At 45.7% G+C, this 15,482-nt stretch overlaps 2 protein-coding genes across 5 annotated transcripts in view; one reads left to right on the forward strand and one right to left on the reverse strand.

The window, feature by feature from the left end:
- The window catches only part of HCLS1 (hematopoietic cell-specific Lyn substrate 1), a 30,726-nt gene extending 20,677 nt beyond the window's left edge, over positions 1–10,049 (forward strand). The window contains exons 7-14 of the mRNA XM_050781854.1: positions 3,389–3,499; positions 4,156–4,211; positions 4,841–4,910; positions 6,739–6,950; positions 7,992–8,096; positions 8,914–9,127; positions 9,275–9,343; positions 9,464–10,049. Of these exons, the coding sequence (XP_050637811.1) occupies positions 3,389–3,499; positions 4,156–4,211; positions 4,841–4,910; positions 6,739–6,950; positions 7,992–8,096; positions 8,914–9,127; positions 9,275–9,343; positions 9,464–9,600 (974 nt within the window). The 3' untranslated portion in view covers positions 9,601–10,049. The remainder of the gene's footprint in view (positions 1–3,388; positions 3,500–4,155; positions 4,212–4,840; positions 4,911–6,738; positions 6,951–7,991; positions 8,097–8,913; positions 9,128–9,274; positions 9,344–9,463) is intronic.
- Positions 10,050–12,411: 2,362 nt separating this feature from the next.
- FBXO40 (F-box protein 40) overlaps positions 12,412–15,482 on the reverse strand; it is a 35,984-nt gene continuing 32,913 nt past the window's right edge. For all 4 annotated transcript variants that reach the window (XM_050781839.1, XM_050781841.1, XM_050781840.1 and 1 more), the window contains one exon: positions 12,412–14,758. In XM_050781839.1, coding sequence (XP_050637796.1) covers positions 14,543–14,758 — 216 coding nt within the window. In that variant the 3' untranslated portion in view covers positions 12,412–14,542. The remainder of the gene's footprint in view (positions 14,759–15,482) is intronic.

Raw genomic sequence — 15,482 nt, forward strand, 5'->3', positions numbered from 1 at the left:
GGAGTTTCTTTCAGTTCTATTGCATATCTGCTGATTCATTTTCCATAAGACATTATAGTTTCATTATGGTTCCCTGTACCACTTCTTTAAGCTCTTTAATTATTTTAAACATGTACTTTATAGTTTCTTTCATATTTTATATTATTTGCAGTTCTTGGCTGTGTGAGTTCTTCTGACTAATCTGCTGTTCCTCATGGTTATTTATTTCCTTGATGGCTCGTAATCTTTGTTTATAAACTTATTTGAGTGAAGAAGAGGGATATTTGTTTTATGAAAATTTCATGTGCCCTGGGGTTAGTAAGTACCTCATCCAGGGAAATATTGCCTCTACTTCTGGCTCAACTTTAGAGGTCTTAATAGTAATGGACTTTTTTTTCCTTTATTATTATTTTTTCCCATGGAGTTCAAGTCTTTCTGTTTTTTAAGTTGGTTATGGTATGTTGTGCTTTTCAAGGACTTTGTTCATTTTGTCTGTGTTGTCAGATTTATTGGCATAAATTCATTTATAATAGTCTCTTCTTTTTAACTTCTGTAAGATTTCTAGTGATATGAAATGAGTATTTTCATTTCTGATCTTATTTATTTGTGTTTTTTCTCTTTTTAATTGTTCTTACTAGAATTTCATCAATTTTATTATTCTTTCCAAAGAACAAGCTTTTGGCTTTGCTAATTTTCTCTATTGTTTACCTGTTTTAAAAAATGTATTGGTTTCTGCTCATATCTTTATTATGTTTTTCTTCTACTTAGTGTTGATTTAGTTTGTTCTTTTTCTAGCCTCTTAAGGTAGAAACTTAGATAATTGATTTTAAGCCTTCCTTTACTATATGGGCACTTAAAAAACTATACATTTCCCTCTAAACACTACATTCACTACAACCATTTGCTACATTCAACAAATACTATATGTATTGTAATTTTCATTCATCACAAACCTGTGGTCCCAGCTATTCAGGGGGCTAATGTGGGAGGATCGCTTGAGCCCAGGAGGTTGAGGCTGCAGCGAGCCATGATTGTGCCACTACACTTCAGCCTGGGTAACAGAGTGAGACCCTGTCTCAAAAACAAAAACAAAAGCAAAAACAAAAAAATTCAGTTAAAAATATTTTCTTATTTCCCTTGTAATTTCTTCTTTGACACATGTATTATTTAAAAGTTGTTACTAATTTTCTAAGTATCAGGGAAATTTTCTAGATGATTTTATTGGTATTGACTTTTACTTTAATTCTATTGTGATCAGAATATGATATCTAATATTTCAGTCTTTTGAAATGTACTGAGACTTACTGTCTTAGAGACTTATGGACCGGCACATGGTCTATTTGGTCAATGTTCTGTTCTATACGCATGAAAAAAAGTATATTCTGTATTTTGGGGTATAGTGTCGTATAAGAGTCAATTAGGTCTTATTAATTGATAATGTCTGTATCTTCTATAATTTTACTGATTCCTTTTTGCCTAAAATATCTATCAATTAATGGAAGAGTGGTGTTAAAAATTTCAACTACTATTACAGGTTTGTCTGTTTCTCTTTCTACTTCTGTCAGCTTTTGCATTATTTGTGTGTGTGTGTGTGTGTGTGTGTGTGTGTGTGTGTGTGTGTGTTGGAGTCTTGCTATGTTTCTCAGGCTGGTCTCAAACTCCTGAGCTCAAGCCATCCTCCTGCCTCAGCCTTCTGAGAGGCTAGGACTACAGGCATTCACCACACCTGGCTTTTTACATTTTTCTTTTATTTGAGAGCTTCATGAATTTTGGTTCTGTGAATAGGTTTATGCCAGCATACATATTTCCGATGAAAGGTATTGTTCTTTTATCATTGTAGCATGTCTCTCTTGTCTCTTAGAATACATTTTGTCTTGAGATAACTTTGTCTCATATTCATGCCATCTTTCTTATGCTTACTCTTTCAACAATATATATTTTCCTGGATCAGTATTTAGTTAATTTCTCAGCTTAGAATTCCTGCATCACATAAGTAGTAAAAAAAAAAAAAAAAAAAAAAAAAATTGTGTATTTGCACTCTACACTCAGATGTAGGCTTAGAGTTTCCATGTCTTAAGAAGCAAATTTTCCCCTTATCAAATGTTGAACAGGCTACAAGCCCCGCTCATGATTTTCCTGGGTAAATGAGTAGAATTTTTCTAGCACTCTCTTACAGGAGTGGACAGAGCTTCGTTTCTGGCTTTCTTCCCTCTTCCCCCATTCTTATATGGAAATTAGAATTGCAGAGCCTCGATCCTAATCCCTGTTCATTACATTTGGAATTTAAAATCTGACAGGTGTGGTAGTTCACACACGGAATCACAGCACTTTGGGAGGCTGAGGGGGGTGGGTCCTTTGAGCCCAGGAGTTTAAGGCTAGACTGGGCAACATAGTGAGATCCCATCACTACAGACTTTTTTTAAATTAGCGAGGCATGGTGACATGTGCCTGTGGTCCCAGGGACTCAGGAGGATTGCTTGACCCCAGGAGTTCAAGGTTACAGTGAGCCATGATTGTACCCTGCACTCTAGCCTGGGCAAAAGAGCAAGAGCCTGCCTCTAAAATCAAACAAAAAAATCCCCCCAAAATGCCCTTGGGTTTTCTGTGGTGTCAGTTCATAATTACCCTCACACATACAGCTTTGATTCATCTCTTTGTTTCTGGTTTCTGGAGCCAGAATTTTTTCCTTCCTTTCTTCTGAGCTTCACTTTTTATTTTTATTTTTTTTGAGATGGAGTCTCGCTCTGTCACCTAGGCTGGAGTGCAATGGTGCAATCTCGGTTCACTGCAACCTCCACCTCCTGGGTTCAAGTGATTCTCTCCTGCCTCAGCCTCCCGAGTAGCTGGGACTACAGGCACACATCACCATGCCTGGATAATTTTTGTATTTTTTAGTAGAGACAGGGTTTCCCCATTTTGGCCAGGCTGGTCTCAAACTTCTGACCTCAGGTGATCCGCCTGCCTTGGCCCCTAAAGTGCTGAGATTACAGGCATGAGCACCGTGCCCAGCCTGAGCTTCACTCTTTAAAACAAAAGTGTTATGTTTTATCTGACATTTCTATGTGCTTATATGGGAGTAGGGGAAAGGCATACATTTCATGTATCTGCCTTTTTTTTCCTGCAATCTCCTCACTCTCTATACTTGCCCCTTCTTGAAGAAGAAGGGAGAAAATGGGAATGTTCCTCTCATCTTGGCATGGAAATGAGAGAAGAGAGGGAAAAAGTAAGCAATATTCAATTCAAAGACTACTTAAGTCACGGTTTCTCTTTAATTCCCCTATATTCAAGCCTTGCTCTTTCCCCAGGCCCCTAACACTCTGCACGCATTCCTGCTGACCTCTCTTCTCCAGCGCTTCCCTGTGTGCTGGAGCCTAAGGGTGGGCTCTCATGACTGCTCCTTTGACCGCAGATTACTCTCGTGGCTTTGGTGGCCGGTATGGGGTGGAGAAGGATAAACGGGACAAAGCAGCTCTGGGATATGACTACAAGGGAGAGACGGAGAAACACGAGTCCCAGCGAGGTGAGTTGGGGTTGGAAGGGGGAAAGTCACAGATAGCACAGGGCTCTCCTTCCTTCCTTTCTGGAAGCTCACCCAGGGGCCCCAGAATACAGAGGGGGCAGATGTGCAGAGCAGGGGGTGCACAGGCAGTAAGCACATGTAGGGGATGGATGGTGGTAGTGAGGGAAGAGAGGAGAGGTGGAGAGGAAAACAGCAGGATTAAGAGCAGGGCCTAGGAGGGAGGTGAGAGAGAAGGGAGCATTGAGGAAGGAATGAGGACAGACAGGCTAGGTGATGGTCAGAAGATGGTTTGCCATGAGTCTTACAGGGCTCTCTGCTGTCCTCACAGAGGATAAAGAGGTTTACTGCTTCCCTGGAACCCATAGGGATGACTGGAGTGCCCTCTGTATTTTTTTCCTATTTCTTTTACATTTTTCCTTATCTGTTGCTTTCCGCTTTCCATGTTTCCCTATTTCCATCATTCTCTTCTCCATTCTCTCCCAGATTTTTCCCCATCTGTTTCCTTCTCTTCCCATCCATGCCTCCCTCTATCCTCTGATTCTCACATTTCCTCCTATGTCTGTTTTCCACATTCCTATTTTTCTTCCCACTGATTCTTCTTACTACCCATTCCCGGCATTTTGATCTCCTATAACTCAGAACTTTCTGTCCTGCAGATTATGCCAAGGGCTTTGGTGGCCAGTATGGAATCCAGAAGGACCGAGTGGATAAGGTAAAGCACCAGAACACCAGTGTCTTAAGAAGTTCTCTAAGTTTAGGAAAGTGAGCAGAGAAGAGTGTGAAGAAGGCTGGGAGAGGGAAGGGATGGTGGTGCTGGGCACACAGAGCCTGTCCGCTGCTGTCCTGCACTCCCCACTGACTGCCCTCAGCGTCCAAGGGGTATGTCTTCCAAAGCCTGAGCTTTGACTGAGGACAGTGGGAGAGGCATACAGAGACACAGATAAACCACAGGGAAAGGTGGTGTTGGACTGGAAATTGTATTGATTTCTTCGTATTGCTTAACCCAATCTTAAGTCTCTTCCCACCCCATGCCACGGTCCTCCCTATAGTAGTTCCTCCTCATGCATTGGCCACGGGCCCTGCTACATTTTAGGCAACTGGGCTTGGAGACGTGGGATTCTAAGGTCACTGAGCTTTCGAAAGGGGGAGCTGAACCCAGCAGTTAAGAACTTCTTTACCCCCTCTCTACCACAAAACAACATTGGAACATGCTGTCCAGCTGTTGAGCATCCAGTGGTTAGGGATACCTCCTATAGTGGTCCCCAACCCCCAATACCACCTCCAGGTCACCAATACCCCTGCCTCTCTCCCGCAACACACATGCTGTTCTCCTGCCTGCAGAGCGCTGTCGGCTTCAATGAAATGGAGGCCCCAACCACAGCTTATAAGAAGACGACGCCCATAGAAGCCGGTGAGGCTTAGTGATTCACTCTCCATGCACCTCACTTCCTTCTCCCTCATTCTTTTTCTTCCCCAGCCTATATCCTCCATGCCTTTAACTACCTAAATTAGCTAAGGTAGACCTGATCCCTATCCTCATATTCCCAGATTCTGTCTCTCCTAGAAAAATCAGGTAAGGCGGGGCTCACGCCCGTAATCCCAGCACTTCAGGAGGCTAAGATGGGAGGATTGCTTGAGCTCAGGAGTTTAAGAATAGCTTGGACCACCTGGGGGAGCCCCATCTTTATAAAAAATACAAAAATTAGCTAGGCATGGTGGTGCATCCCTGTAATCCCAGCTACTTGGGAGGCTGAGGCAGGAGAATTGCTTGAACCTAGGAGGTGGAAGTTGGAGTGAGCTGAGATCATGCCACTGAACTCCAGCCTGGGTGACAGAGTGAGACTCTATAAAAAGAAAGAAAGAAGGAAAGAAAGAAAGAGAGAGACAGACGAAGGAAGGAAGGAAGGAAGGAAGGAGGGAAGGAGGGAAGGAGGGAGGGAGGGAGGGAGGGAAAGAAAGAAAGAGAGAGAGAGAAAGAAAGAGAAAGAAAGAAAGAAAGAAAGAAAGAAAGAAAGAAAGAAAAAGAAAGAAAGAAAGAAAGAAGGAAGGAAGGAAGGAAGGAAGAGAGAGAGGGAAGGAGGGAGGGAGGGAGGGAAGGAGAGAGAGAGGGAGAGAGAGAGAAAGAAAGAACCAAGTCAAGTGGATAGAAAGAGTGACGTCGGGGAAGGAACTGGAGGCAGAGAACAAAGTGTGGCATGGAGCGGGGGTGGGGTGGCGTGGGAACATTGGTGGGGAACCACTTGGGAAGGACACATAGGGATAGGAGCTTCGGATGGGGTTGAGGATGAGTGGTGGCTTGAAGAAGGCATACAGATTTATGGAATATGGACAGGGGAGGATGCTGGTTGGAAGCCCAAAGTTTACAATTTAGAAAGGACACAGGTGGGCTGGGCATGGTGGCTTACACCTGCAATCCCAGCACTTTGGGAGGCTGAAGTAGGAGAATCACTTGAACCCAGGAGTTCAAGATGAGGCTGGGCAACACAGCAAGATCCCCTCTCTACAAAAAATACAAAAATTAGCCGGGTGTGGGGGTGCACACCTGTGGTCCCAACTACTCCAGAGGCTGAGGTAGGAGGATTGCTTGAGCCTGGGAGGCTGAGGCTGCAGTATGCCATGACTGCACCACTGCACTCCAGCCTGGGCTGAGACCCTGTCTCAAAACAAGACAAAACAAAACAAAAAGACACGAGGTCACATAGCCTGGCTTTATAAAAATCCAGGCTTCGCCGGGCGCAGTGGCTCAAATCTGTAATCTCAGCACTTCGGGAGGCCGAGGTGGGTGGATCATCTGAGGTCTAAAGTTGGAGGCCAGCCTGGCCAACATGGAGAAACCCCGTCTCTACTAAAAATACAAAATTAGCCGGCGTGGTGGCGCATGCCTGTAATCCCAGCTACTCAGGAAGGCTGAGGCAGGAGAGTCGCCTGATTTCTGGGAGGCGGAGATTGCAGTGAGCCGAGATCGCTCCATTGCACTCCAGCCTGTGCAACAAAAGTGAAACGCCGTCTCAAAAAAAAAAAAAAAAAAAAAAAAAAAAAAAAAAAAAAAAAAACCAGGCTTCAGGGCTATGCCATCCTCCTATAATCCCCTTGTTCCTCTGTCAATACCTCTTTACCTTCCTGTCCCACAAATCCCTCCTCCTGGATATTTAACTGATTCCCCTTCTTCCTTCAAGTGCCATGCCCTTCCCCACCCTCCAATCCAAAACAACCCTAATTCTTCTTGCCTGTGTCTGCAGCTTCTAGTGGTGCTCGTGGGCTGAAGGCGAAATTTGAGTCCATGGCTGAGGAGAAGAGGAAGCGAGAGGAAGAGGAGAAGGCACAGCAGGTAGCCAGGAGGCAACAGGAGCGAAAGGCTGTGACAAAGATGAGCCCTGAGGCTCCACAGCCAGTGATAGCTATGGAAGAGCCCACAGTACCAGCCCCACTGCCCAAGAAAATCTCCTCAGAGGTGAGTGCCTGGCCCGCTGGGATCCACATCCGGGATCTCTTGCCCAGACAGGAGCCTAAGGGGTCCAAACCATTGGCAGAAAATAAGGCAAAGGCCTCCCCTGGGTTAGGCATGGTCTGTTGTCTCTGTCTTTAGAAGACTTCAGTCTGACTGTAATTGGACCTCCTATCAGAATGTCAGAAAAAACCCTCAAGATTTACATAGTACCACAGAAAGCAAGTCACCAGCCAGCACAGCCAATTATTGCTGTAGGAACTATGAGGAAGGGGCCGTCACTTCAGGTTGGAGCTCATCTTGAGGGATGAGTTCCATTTGAATTGGCAGAGAGCAGGAGAGGGTGTTCCTGGTAAATGTAGCAGTGAAGACATGCATGGTGTGGTGGCTTATGCCTGTAATCCTAGCACTTGGGGAGGCCAAGTTAAGAGGACCACCTGAAGCTAGGAGTTCTAGACCAACCTGGGCAACATAGTAAGACCCTGTCTCTATAAAAAATTTTTTTTTAATTAGCTGGGCATTGTGGTGCGTGCCCATAGTCCCAGCTACTTGGGAGACTTGGAGAGGAGGATCGTTTGAGCCCAGGAGTTTGAGGCTACAGTAAGCTATGATCTCACCACTATGCTCCAGCCAGGGCAGCAGAGTGAGACCCTGTCTCAAAAAATATATAAAATAAAAAAAAAAGAATGAAGATGGGCCAAGCGTGGTGGCTCACGCCTGTAATCCCAGCACTTTGGGAGGCCAAGGTGGCCAGATCACGAGGTCAGGAGATCAGGAGTTCAAGACCAGCCTGACCAACATAGTGAAACCCTGTCTCTACTAAAAATACAAAAATTAACCAGGCATGGTGGCCCGTGCCTGTACTCCCAGCTACTCAGGAGGCTGAGGCAGGAAAATCGCCTGAACCCGGGATGCGGAGGTTGCAATGAGCTATCGCGCCATTGCGCTCCAGCCTGGGCTACAAAGCGAGAGTCTGTCTCAAAACAAAACAAAAAAAAGAGTGAAGATGGAGGCTTGCTAACTTGAGAGATGCTTCATTCTCCACAGGCCTGGCCTCCAGCTGGGACTCCTCCATCATCAGAGCCTGAGCCTGTGAGAACCAGCAGGGAACAACCAGTGCCATTGCTGCCCGTTAGGCAGACTCTCCTGGAGGTAAGCAAACCTTCAAAGATTCTCTGCCGGCCGGGTGCGGTGGCTCACACCTGTAATCCTAGCACTTTGGGAGGCTGAGACGGGCAGATCACGAGGTCAGGAGATCGAGACCATCCTTGCTAGCACGGTGAAACCCCGTCTCTACTAAAAAATACAAAAAACTAGCCAGGCGTGGTGGCGGGCACCTGTAGTCCCAGCTACTCAGGAGGCTGAGACAGGAGAATGGTGTGAACCCGGGAGTGGAGCTTGCAGTGAGCCGAGATCGCACCACTGCACTCCAGCCTGGGTGACAGAGCGAGACTCCATCTCAAAAAAAAGAAAAAAAAAAAAGATTCTCTGCCCTCACCCCATCTCCTCCAGTCTTAGGAAGGTGGGCTGTGCAGGGTGGCCAACCATCCTTGTTTTCCTTGCACTGTTCTGGTGTCAGCACTGAAGACCCTACCCTGCCTTCTGGGAAACTCCTCAGTCCTGGGCAAATTAGGACAGCTGGTTATCCTAGCTGTGGTAGCTCAACAATGTGCTTTTGCTTCAATGTTTTCTTGGCCTCCCAAAGAATCTGACTCACTTTCTACTTCCCTCCCCTCACACCTTTTACATTCTCTTCCCATTGTCTCTGGAATGTGTTTTGGGTGGGTGGGTGTGGGAGGAGGTTGAGGAATGAAGATGGATGAAAGGCTATGTTCCCCAGGACAGTCTGTTAGATGGAGGCAAGGGTGGAGGGGAGAAGAGGCAGGGTGGTGAAGGGCAGGGGTCTTACTCCTCCACTGAGTCCTCCTGGAGAGTGGAAGTCACACTGCTCCACACTGTCTCTTCTCAGGACAACGAGGAGCCCCCAGCTCTGCCCCCTAGGACTCTGGAAGGCCTCCAGGTGGAAGAAGAGCCAGTATATGAAGCAGAGCCTGAGCCCGAGCCCGAGAATGACTATGAGGATGTGGAGGAGATGGACAGGCATGAGCAGGAGGATGAACCAGAGGGGGACTATGAGGAGGTGCTCGAGCCTGAAGGTTCTTCTTTTTCTTCTGCTCCGGCTGGTGAGTGATGGGAGGAGAAGCAGGAGAATTTGGTCATGTCCAGGGGAGGGTAAGAGGAAGAAGAATTTCTCCATTGCCCCAGTAGGATCTTTCTCTGTTTGCCTTCTTCATGTTGATGAGACCATGTTTGTGTTTCTCACTATGCAGGATCAGGCTGCCCGGTTGGAGCTGGGACTCTGGGGATCTCAGCTGTGGCCCTATATGATTACCAAGGAGGTAGGTTGGGAGTGGCCTGAGGAGCCTGGTACCTGCAGGCCCCTGATATAAGACAAGGGGACGTGGGAGAAGAGACATTCATGTCTGACCATTCTAATATCCCCTCAACTTTCTCCTCAGAGGGAAGTGATGAGCTTTCCTTTGATCCGGACGACGTAATCACTGACATTGAGATGGTGGACGAGGGCTGGTGGCGGGGACGTTGCCATGGCCACTTTGGACTCTTCCCTGCAAATTATGTCAAGCTTCTGGAGTGACTGGAGCTCACTGTCCACTGCAACTGTGATTTCCCATGTCCAAAGTGGCTCTGCCTCCACCCCCTCCCTATTCCTTTTGCAGATGTCTAACCAGATGAGATTCTGGACAGACTTCCCTCTCCCGCTTCATTAAGGGCTTGGGGCAGAGATAGCATGGGGAAGGAGGTCCCCTTCCCCAAGAGTCCTCTCTACCCTGGATGAGCTCGTGGACATTTCTCTTGTGGTCTTGCCTCCTTCCCCATGAACACCTCTCTACCACCCCAAGCTCTGCTCTAGTCCTCTATGAGCTCTGGGCTTCCTGGTTTGTTTACCCGGAAAAGTACGTCTAGATTGTGTGGTTTGCCTGGTTGTGCTATTTGCCCACTTTCCTTCCCTGAAGAAATATCTCTGAACCTTCTTTCTGTTCAGTCCTAAAATTCGAAATAAAGTGAGACTATGGTTCACCTGTATGCTGAGGTAAGTAATACTTTTTGTGTGGCCCTCATGGCCCCAAATCTTAAGGCTCCAACCTTTCCTCTTGCAGACATATCCAGGAGACTTTCTCTTACCACTGCCAATTCTCCTGCACCCTAGATGTCAAAGGCTAGGCCTTTTCCTTAGGTTGAACTTTTTTTTTTTTTTTTTTGAGAAGGAGTCTTGCTCTGTTACCCAGGCTTGGGTGCCGCAGCATGATCTAAGCTTACTGCAACCTCCACTTCCCGGGTTCAAGAGATTCTCCTGCCTCAGCCTCCCAAGTAGCTGTGACTGCAGGTGTGTGCCACCACGCCCAGCTAATTTTTGAATTTTTAATAGAGATGGGATTTCCCCATGTTGGCCAGGCTGGTCTCGAACTCCTGACCTCAGGTGATCGTCCCCCCCTTAGCCTCCAAAGTGCTAGAATTACAGGCATAAACCACTGCATCTGGCCTCCTTAGGCATTTTAAACCCAGTCCAAAACAGATCAGCCTGAGCAATGCTGGGCATGGTGGTGTGGGCCTATAGTCCCAGTACTCAGTAGTCTGAGGTGGGAGAATCACCTGCGCCTGGGAAGTCAAAGTCAAGGCTTCAGTGAGCTGTGATCGCACCACTGCACTCCAGCTTGGGTGACAGAGACCTTGTCTCAAAAAAAAAAAAAAGAAAGAAAGAAAAAGAAAAGATGGAGAAGGCATTGGAATCAAGGAGGAGCTAGAATGAGTTGCTAAGACCCATAGTTAGTTGCTCCAGGGCTTCATAGAGTTGGTGAGCTGCCCAGCAGGGTGTCCAAGGGAGAGAATTCAGTCATGAGTTCATAGTTTCTGTTTCTGGTTGGGCCAGTAAAGCCCCTTTCTCATTCCTTTTTTCCGCTTATCACTAGAGACAGAAACTAAAAACCATGGCTTCAGGCTGCTAAAAACATAAAACAAAACAAAACAGAACAACAGCACAATAAGGCAGGTTGGACAAGCTTGGCTTGTGCTCTGGTCTTTGTTCATGATACACACTTGGTTTCAGCGACAACTTCTATGCCTGTGAATCACACATCTGTCTCTAGACTTAACTCATAAGATTCACCCAATTAGCCTTTCAGAGTGCAAAGCAGCTTTTATTTCCTCTTCTAGAGACATTGAGATTTCTAGTATACAGAGGTCAGTCACCACAGATATACTCAGTCTCATTCTTCACTTCAGTTTGATTTGATATCACACATAAATCAGATTTTTATAGTGATTTTCGTGACACATCTTCAAGTTCCACCTTGCTTTTCACTTTTTCCTTTGTTGTGAGACAGAAACTTCTTTTCCAGACCCTTATGCTACTAAGGCAGCAAGATCCTCTCTGGCCCAGTTCTACAGACCCATCCTCCATGTTCAGCTGATCTCTACTCTGGACTTGCCTTTCTTGGTGATGATACTCACCAAGGGCTCTGCCCGTAGATATGTCCCCTCCCTGTGTACACAGTCCCTCTTTGCTCCCCTCAGCTGTTTCTAAATCTGAAGCCACATCTAGCTGTTTTGCCTCTGTCAGATAACACTTGCCATTCATGCCGTTCACTCCAGCTTCCTCTCACAAATCATTTCTGTCTAATCCATAGTCGCTCTGAAGGGCTTTGGTGCCACTGCCCTCTCACTATGAAGTGTGCTTGTCTTATTGAAGCTCGTGCTTCAACACGGCTCTGAAGGCAGCAACTGGAGGGGAAGATTGCAGTTTGAAGTGTACAACCCACAAGCAGTTGTGGGCAGTGCCACTCTCTTGAGGCTGCCCCCACCCACCCAGTTTGGGAAGGGAAAGCCCTCTGCCCTCTTCCTTTCTCCAAGTAGCACCTTTCTCCTCCATTCTCTAAGTAGCACCTTTCTCCTCTATCCGTCCATAGCCCCTGAATTTCATCTCCATGGGTCTGTAGTTTCCCTTTCTATTTCTATTAAAATCACAAACCCAGAGTGGAATTTAGGAGCTTTTTTCCTCCATGTAGGAAGGACTAGATTCAAAACATGTGGAACTACCACCTGGACAACTCTCTTCCTTTCTTCCCACTGTAGTGTTAGCTTCTTTCCAGTTACTCATCTTCACAGAATAAAACCTTAGGTCACACCCTAGTCATATTTTTAGAAAATGGTGCCTTATATACAAATATGAAATATAAACCAAAGGATGGAATCAGGAAAAATAGAGTGACATTACCAAATAGTGCCAAGTGGCACATGACAATGAAAAGATGAGCGTATTTCTGGTCTGGGGCTTGCTCTACCGCCTTCTCCACTCTTTTCAGAGGTTTCACCTACTTCATCTACACCAGCTCTGAACCATGTTTAGAGAGAACCCAGGCAATAACAAGTACCCAGATCGACTAGACTCTTTCTTTTGTTGGCTAAATTTTTTATCATCTGCTTCTGTACAATCCCTGTCCTTTTCTTTTCCTATTTCCCACTTGCCTGAGGACTGCTAGGACTGCTGGGAAAATGATACCAATTACAGTGAGAGGAATATAAACACAAGGCTAATAACTCAACACTCCTGGCTTCAGGTATAACCAAAGAGAGCTGAAAGGATACATTCCTGCATGTGGCTGAAGGACATGAAGGCATACCAAACAAATCATTTCCATCCGGTTCCCAACTTAAAATCACCACGTGTCTAAAACCTATTTCATAAATAAAGAGCTGTATTAAATCATAACTATTGTGGATGACTATGTGAGATAAGATTTTGCTGCACCAAAAAATAAGCCTATCCTAACTTATTGTCACTAGTATGACATCCTTTAGGGATTTTCAACCGGGAGCCATTTTGCTCCCTGACCTTTAGCAATGTCTGGTGACATTTTTGGTTGTTGCCACTGTGGGGGTGCTACTGGCATTTAATGGATAGGCCAAGGATGCTACCAAGTATCTTGTAGCACACAGAACAGTCCCTTGCAACAAATAATTATCCAATTCAGACCGGGCACAGTGGCTCACACCTATAATCCCAGCACTTTGGGAGGCCAAGGTGGGCAGGTCACCTGAGGTCGGGAGTTCAAGACCAGCCTGACCAACATGGAGAAACCCCGTCTCTACTAAAAATACAAAAAATAATCCCAGCTACTCAGGAGGCTGAGGCAGGAGAATCGCTTGAACCCAGGAGGCGGAGGTTACAGTGAGCCGAGATCGTTGTCATTGCGCTCCAACCTGGGCAACAAGAGTGAAACTCCATCCCCTCCCCATCCAAAAAAAAAAAAAAAATTATCCATTTAAAAATGTCAATATTCCAAGTCTCTTAAGAAGCCCTGCTTTAGGGGATGCTAGTTTCTACTGTGTCTTTTTTTCTTTTACTTTTGTTCTTATGAATATTCACTGTTTGTTACCAAAAATAGCAGTATCATCCATTTTTGTCAGACTGAATGCATGACCAGCAATATGGATGGGTAGGAGCAATTTCAGGGAGCCATTAGGTTCACATGTCTTCCTCTCCAAGACCCCAATGGGGTACCCAAGTGGTGTCTAGGAGCTGGTGACTGGTGCCATAGGAACTGCAGTGGGCCTTGTCTGGACTTTGCCAAAGGTGTGGTCTCCCTGGGCTACCCTGTGCATTCTGGCATGACGCTGAGGTTGGCATTAGTGTATTGAGGTCATTTCAGATAGCACAGGGTGGCCCAGGGCCATGCCTAGGTTCTGCCTAACTCAGAACATAATTTTCTGAGGAAAAAACATCTTGACCCTTAAGTCATTAAAATGTTACAAAGTAGGCTTGTGGCTTTTTGTCCTAATGTTCTCCATAAATACGGTGTCTCCTTTGGACTCCCCATTTCTCAAGGCTTTCCTGCTGTATGTTGCCAAGATTCTAACAACAGACTCTGTGACCCCATTTCTGCCCCTCATGTTTTGGCCTGTGGTATCTTCAAGGCTGCCATGCTCAGTCAGGGGCTCTCCTATGTCAGGCTGTGTTAGAACTACCCTGGCCTAGAGGCAGTAGAATGGCCAAAACGAGCCCTGGACTTGACCATCAAAACAGACCCAGCTCCAGAGCCTCCAGCTTTGTTCCCTTCACCCTGCATTCCCTGGGGAGTAACTCTTTGTACCTTAGTCCCATTCTGCGTTTCCTGTCCCATAAATTTGAAAGTGCTCTGTAAACTAAAAAGCCCATAAAAGCACAGGCCTGTACTGATTATGGAATTTCATGCTCTCTCATCGCTTAAGAAATTGGGTCCATCTTCCAAATGGCCTCAAATTACTTATTTTCTTCTCAGACCAATCTATTTTAGAAAGAAAGAAAAAAGAAAAGAAAAGAAAAAAGGAAATAAGTCACTAATATGTCACTATGGTACAAGACATGGCTTAGGAAATTCTTTGGCCTTGTGTTGAGGTTTTGAAGGACATTGCATGTTCCAATACACCCTGATAAGCAAATAGGCAGTTTACAGAAGGGAATCCTCAAAACCACACTCTGTCCTACTTCAGGAACTCCGAGAAGAAATCCAAGAAGGGTGCATCGGGTGGCATCTGCATTTTTAGGAGACGTATCTTCCTCGTGGTCTGACTCTAAAGGTGGAGACTAAGCTCTCTCGGGCCTGCTCACGGGGCTGACACATGCTAGTCAAAAGAATCGGGTCAGTTTTGTGCTCTACGATGTTGAAAGGACAGGACTTCAGGTGCTCGGACATGGAGGTGACTTCATTAAACTCCCAGCTCTTGATTTTGGAGAAGAGGCTGCTGAACTGCCAGATCTGTTGAGAAAGATAGAAGTTCAAAGGTGAATATAGGGGTGTTACCCTCTGGCTGGCTTTATTTGGGCACTATAAGGAAATATCCTTCTGTTCTTCATATTCTTAGACTCCAGAGTGTTTAGTGGCTCCTGAAGACGTTTGGTAGCCCCTTCTCCAGCATCCAACTCCTAATTCCCCCTGCCAACCAATAATCTTCCCAACCAGCCCTGTAGTTGTGAGAATCACTAACACCAATCAGCATATTGACACACACTCTTCCTTGCTCCTCCACCAGCAAGTGATTAATTTTAGAGTAGATGCACAGTTCAAATCAGGAGAATTAGTACCAGTGCAATTCTTATTCCAGAACTTTTGTTGGAGATACCAAAAAGCAGATTCTCTTTTTCTTTCTGTACTTGAACTGCGAAGCTGAAGTCCTAGGAGCTGCCAGCAATCACCAGGGACCACCGAGTGAGAACTATCTTACAATGTAGCCATTATTGAGGAAGTAGAGGTAAAAAACAGAAAGAAGAGATGTCATTTGGGGACATTTTTTGAGCTGTTAGATCAAGCCTTACCTGAAGCCATTACCGTTAGACTTTTTAGTTACACAATCCAATAAACTCCCTTTATTGTTTATGCCACTTTAGGTTGATTTTCTATTGCTCGAAATTAAAGTATTCTAACTCATAAGAGTCTCACTAGAATGGGAACCCCATAGGAAAATTCTATGAGTTCTGAAATA

The sequence above is a fragment of the Macaca thibetana genome, chromosome 2, assembly GCF_024542745.1.
Source record: "Macaca thibetana thibetana isolate TM-01 chromosome 2, ASM2454274v1, whole genome shotgun sequence".
NCBI classification, from domain to species: Eukaryota; Metazoa; Chordata; class Mammalia; order Primates; family Cercopithecidae; genus Macaca; species Macaca thibetana.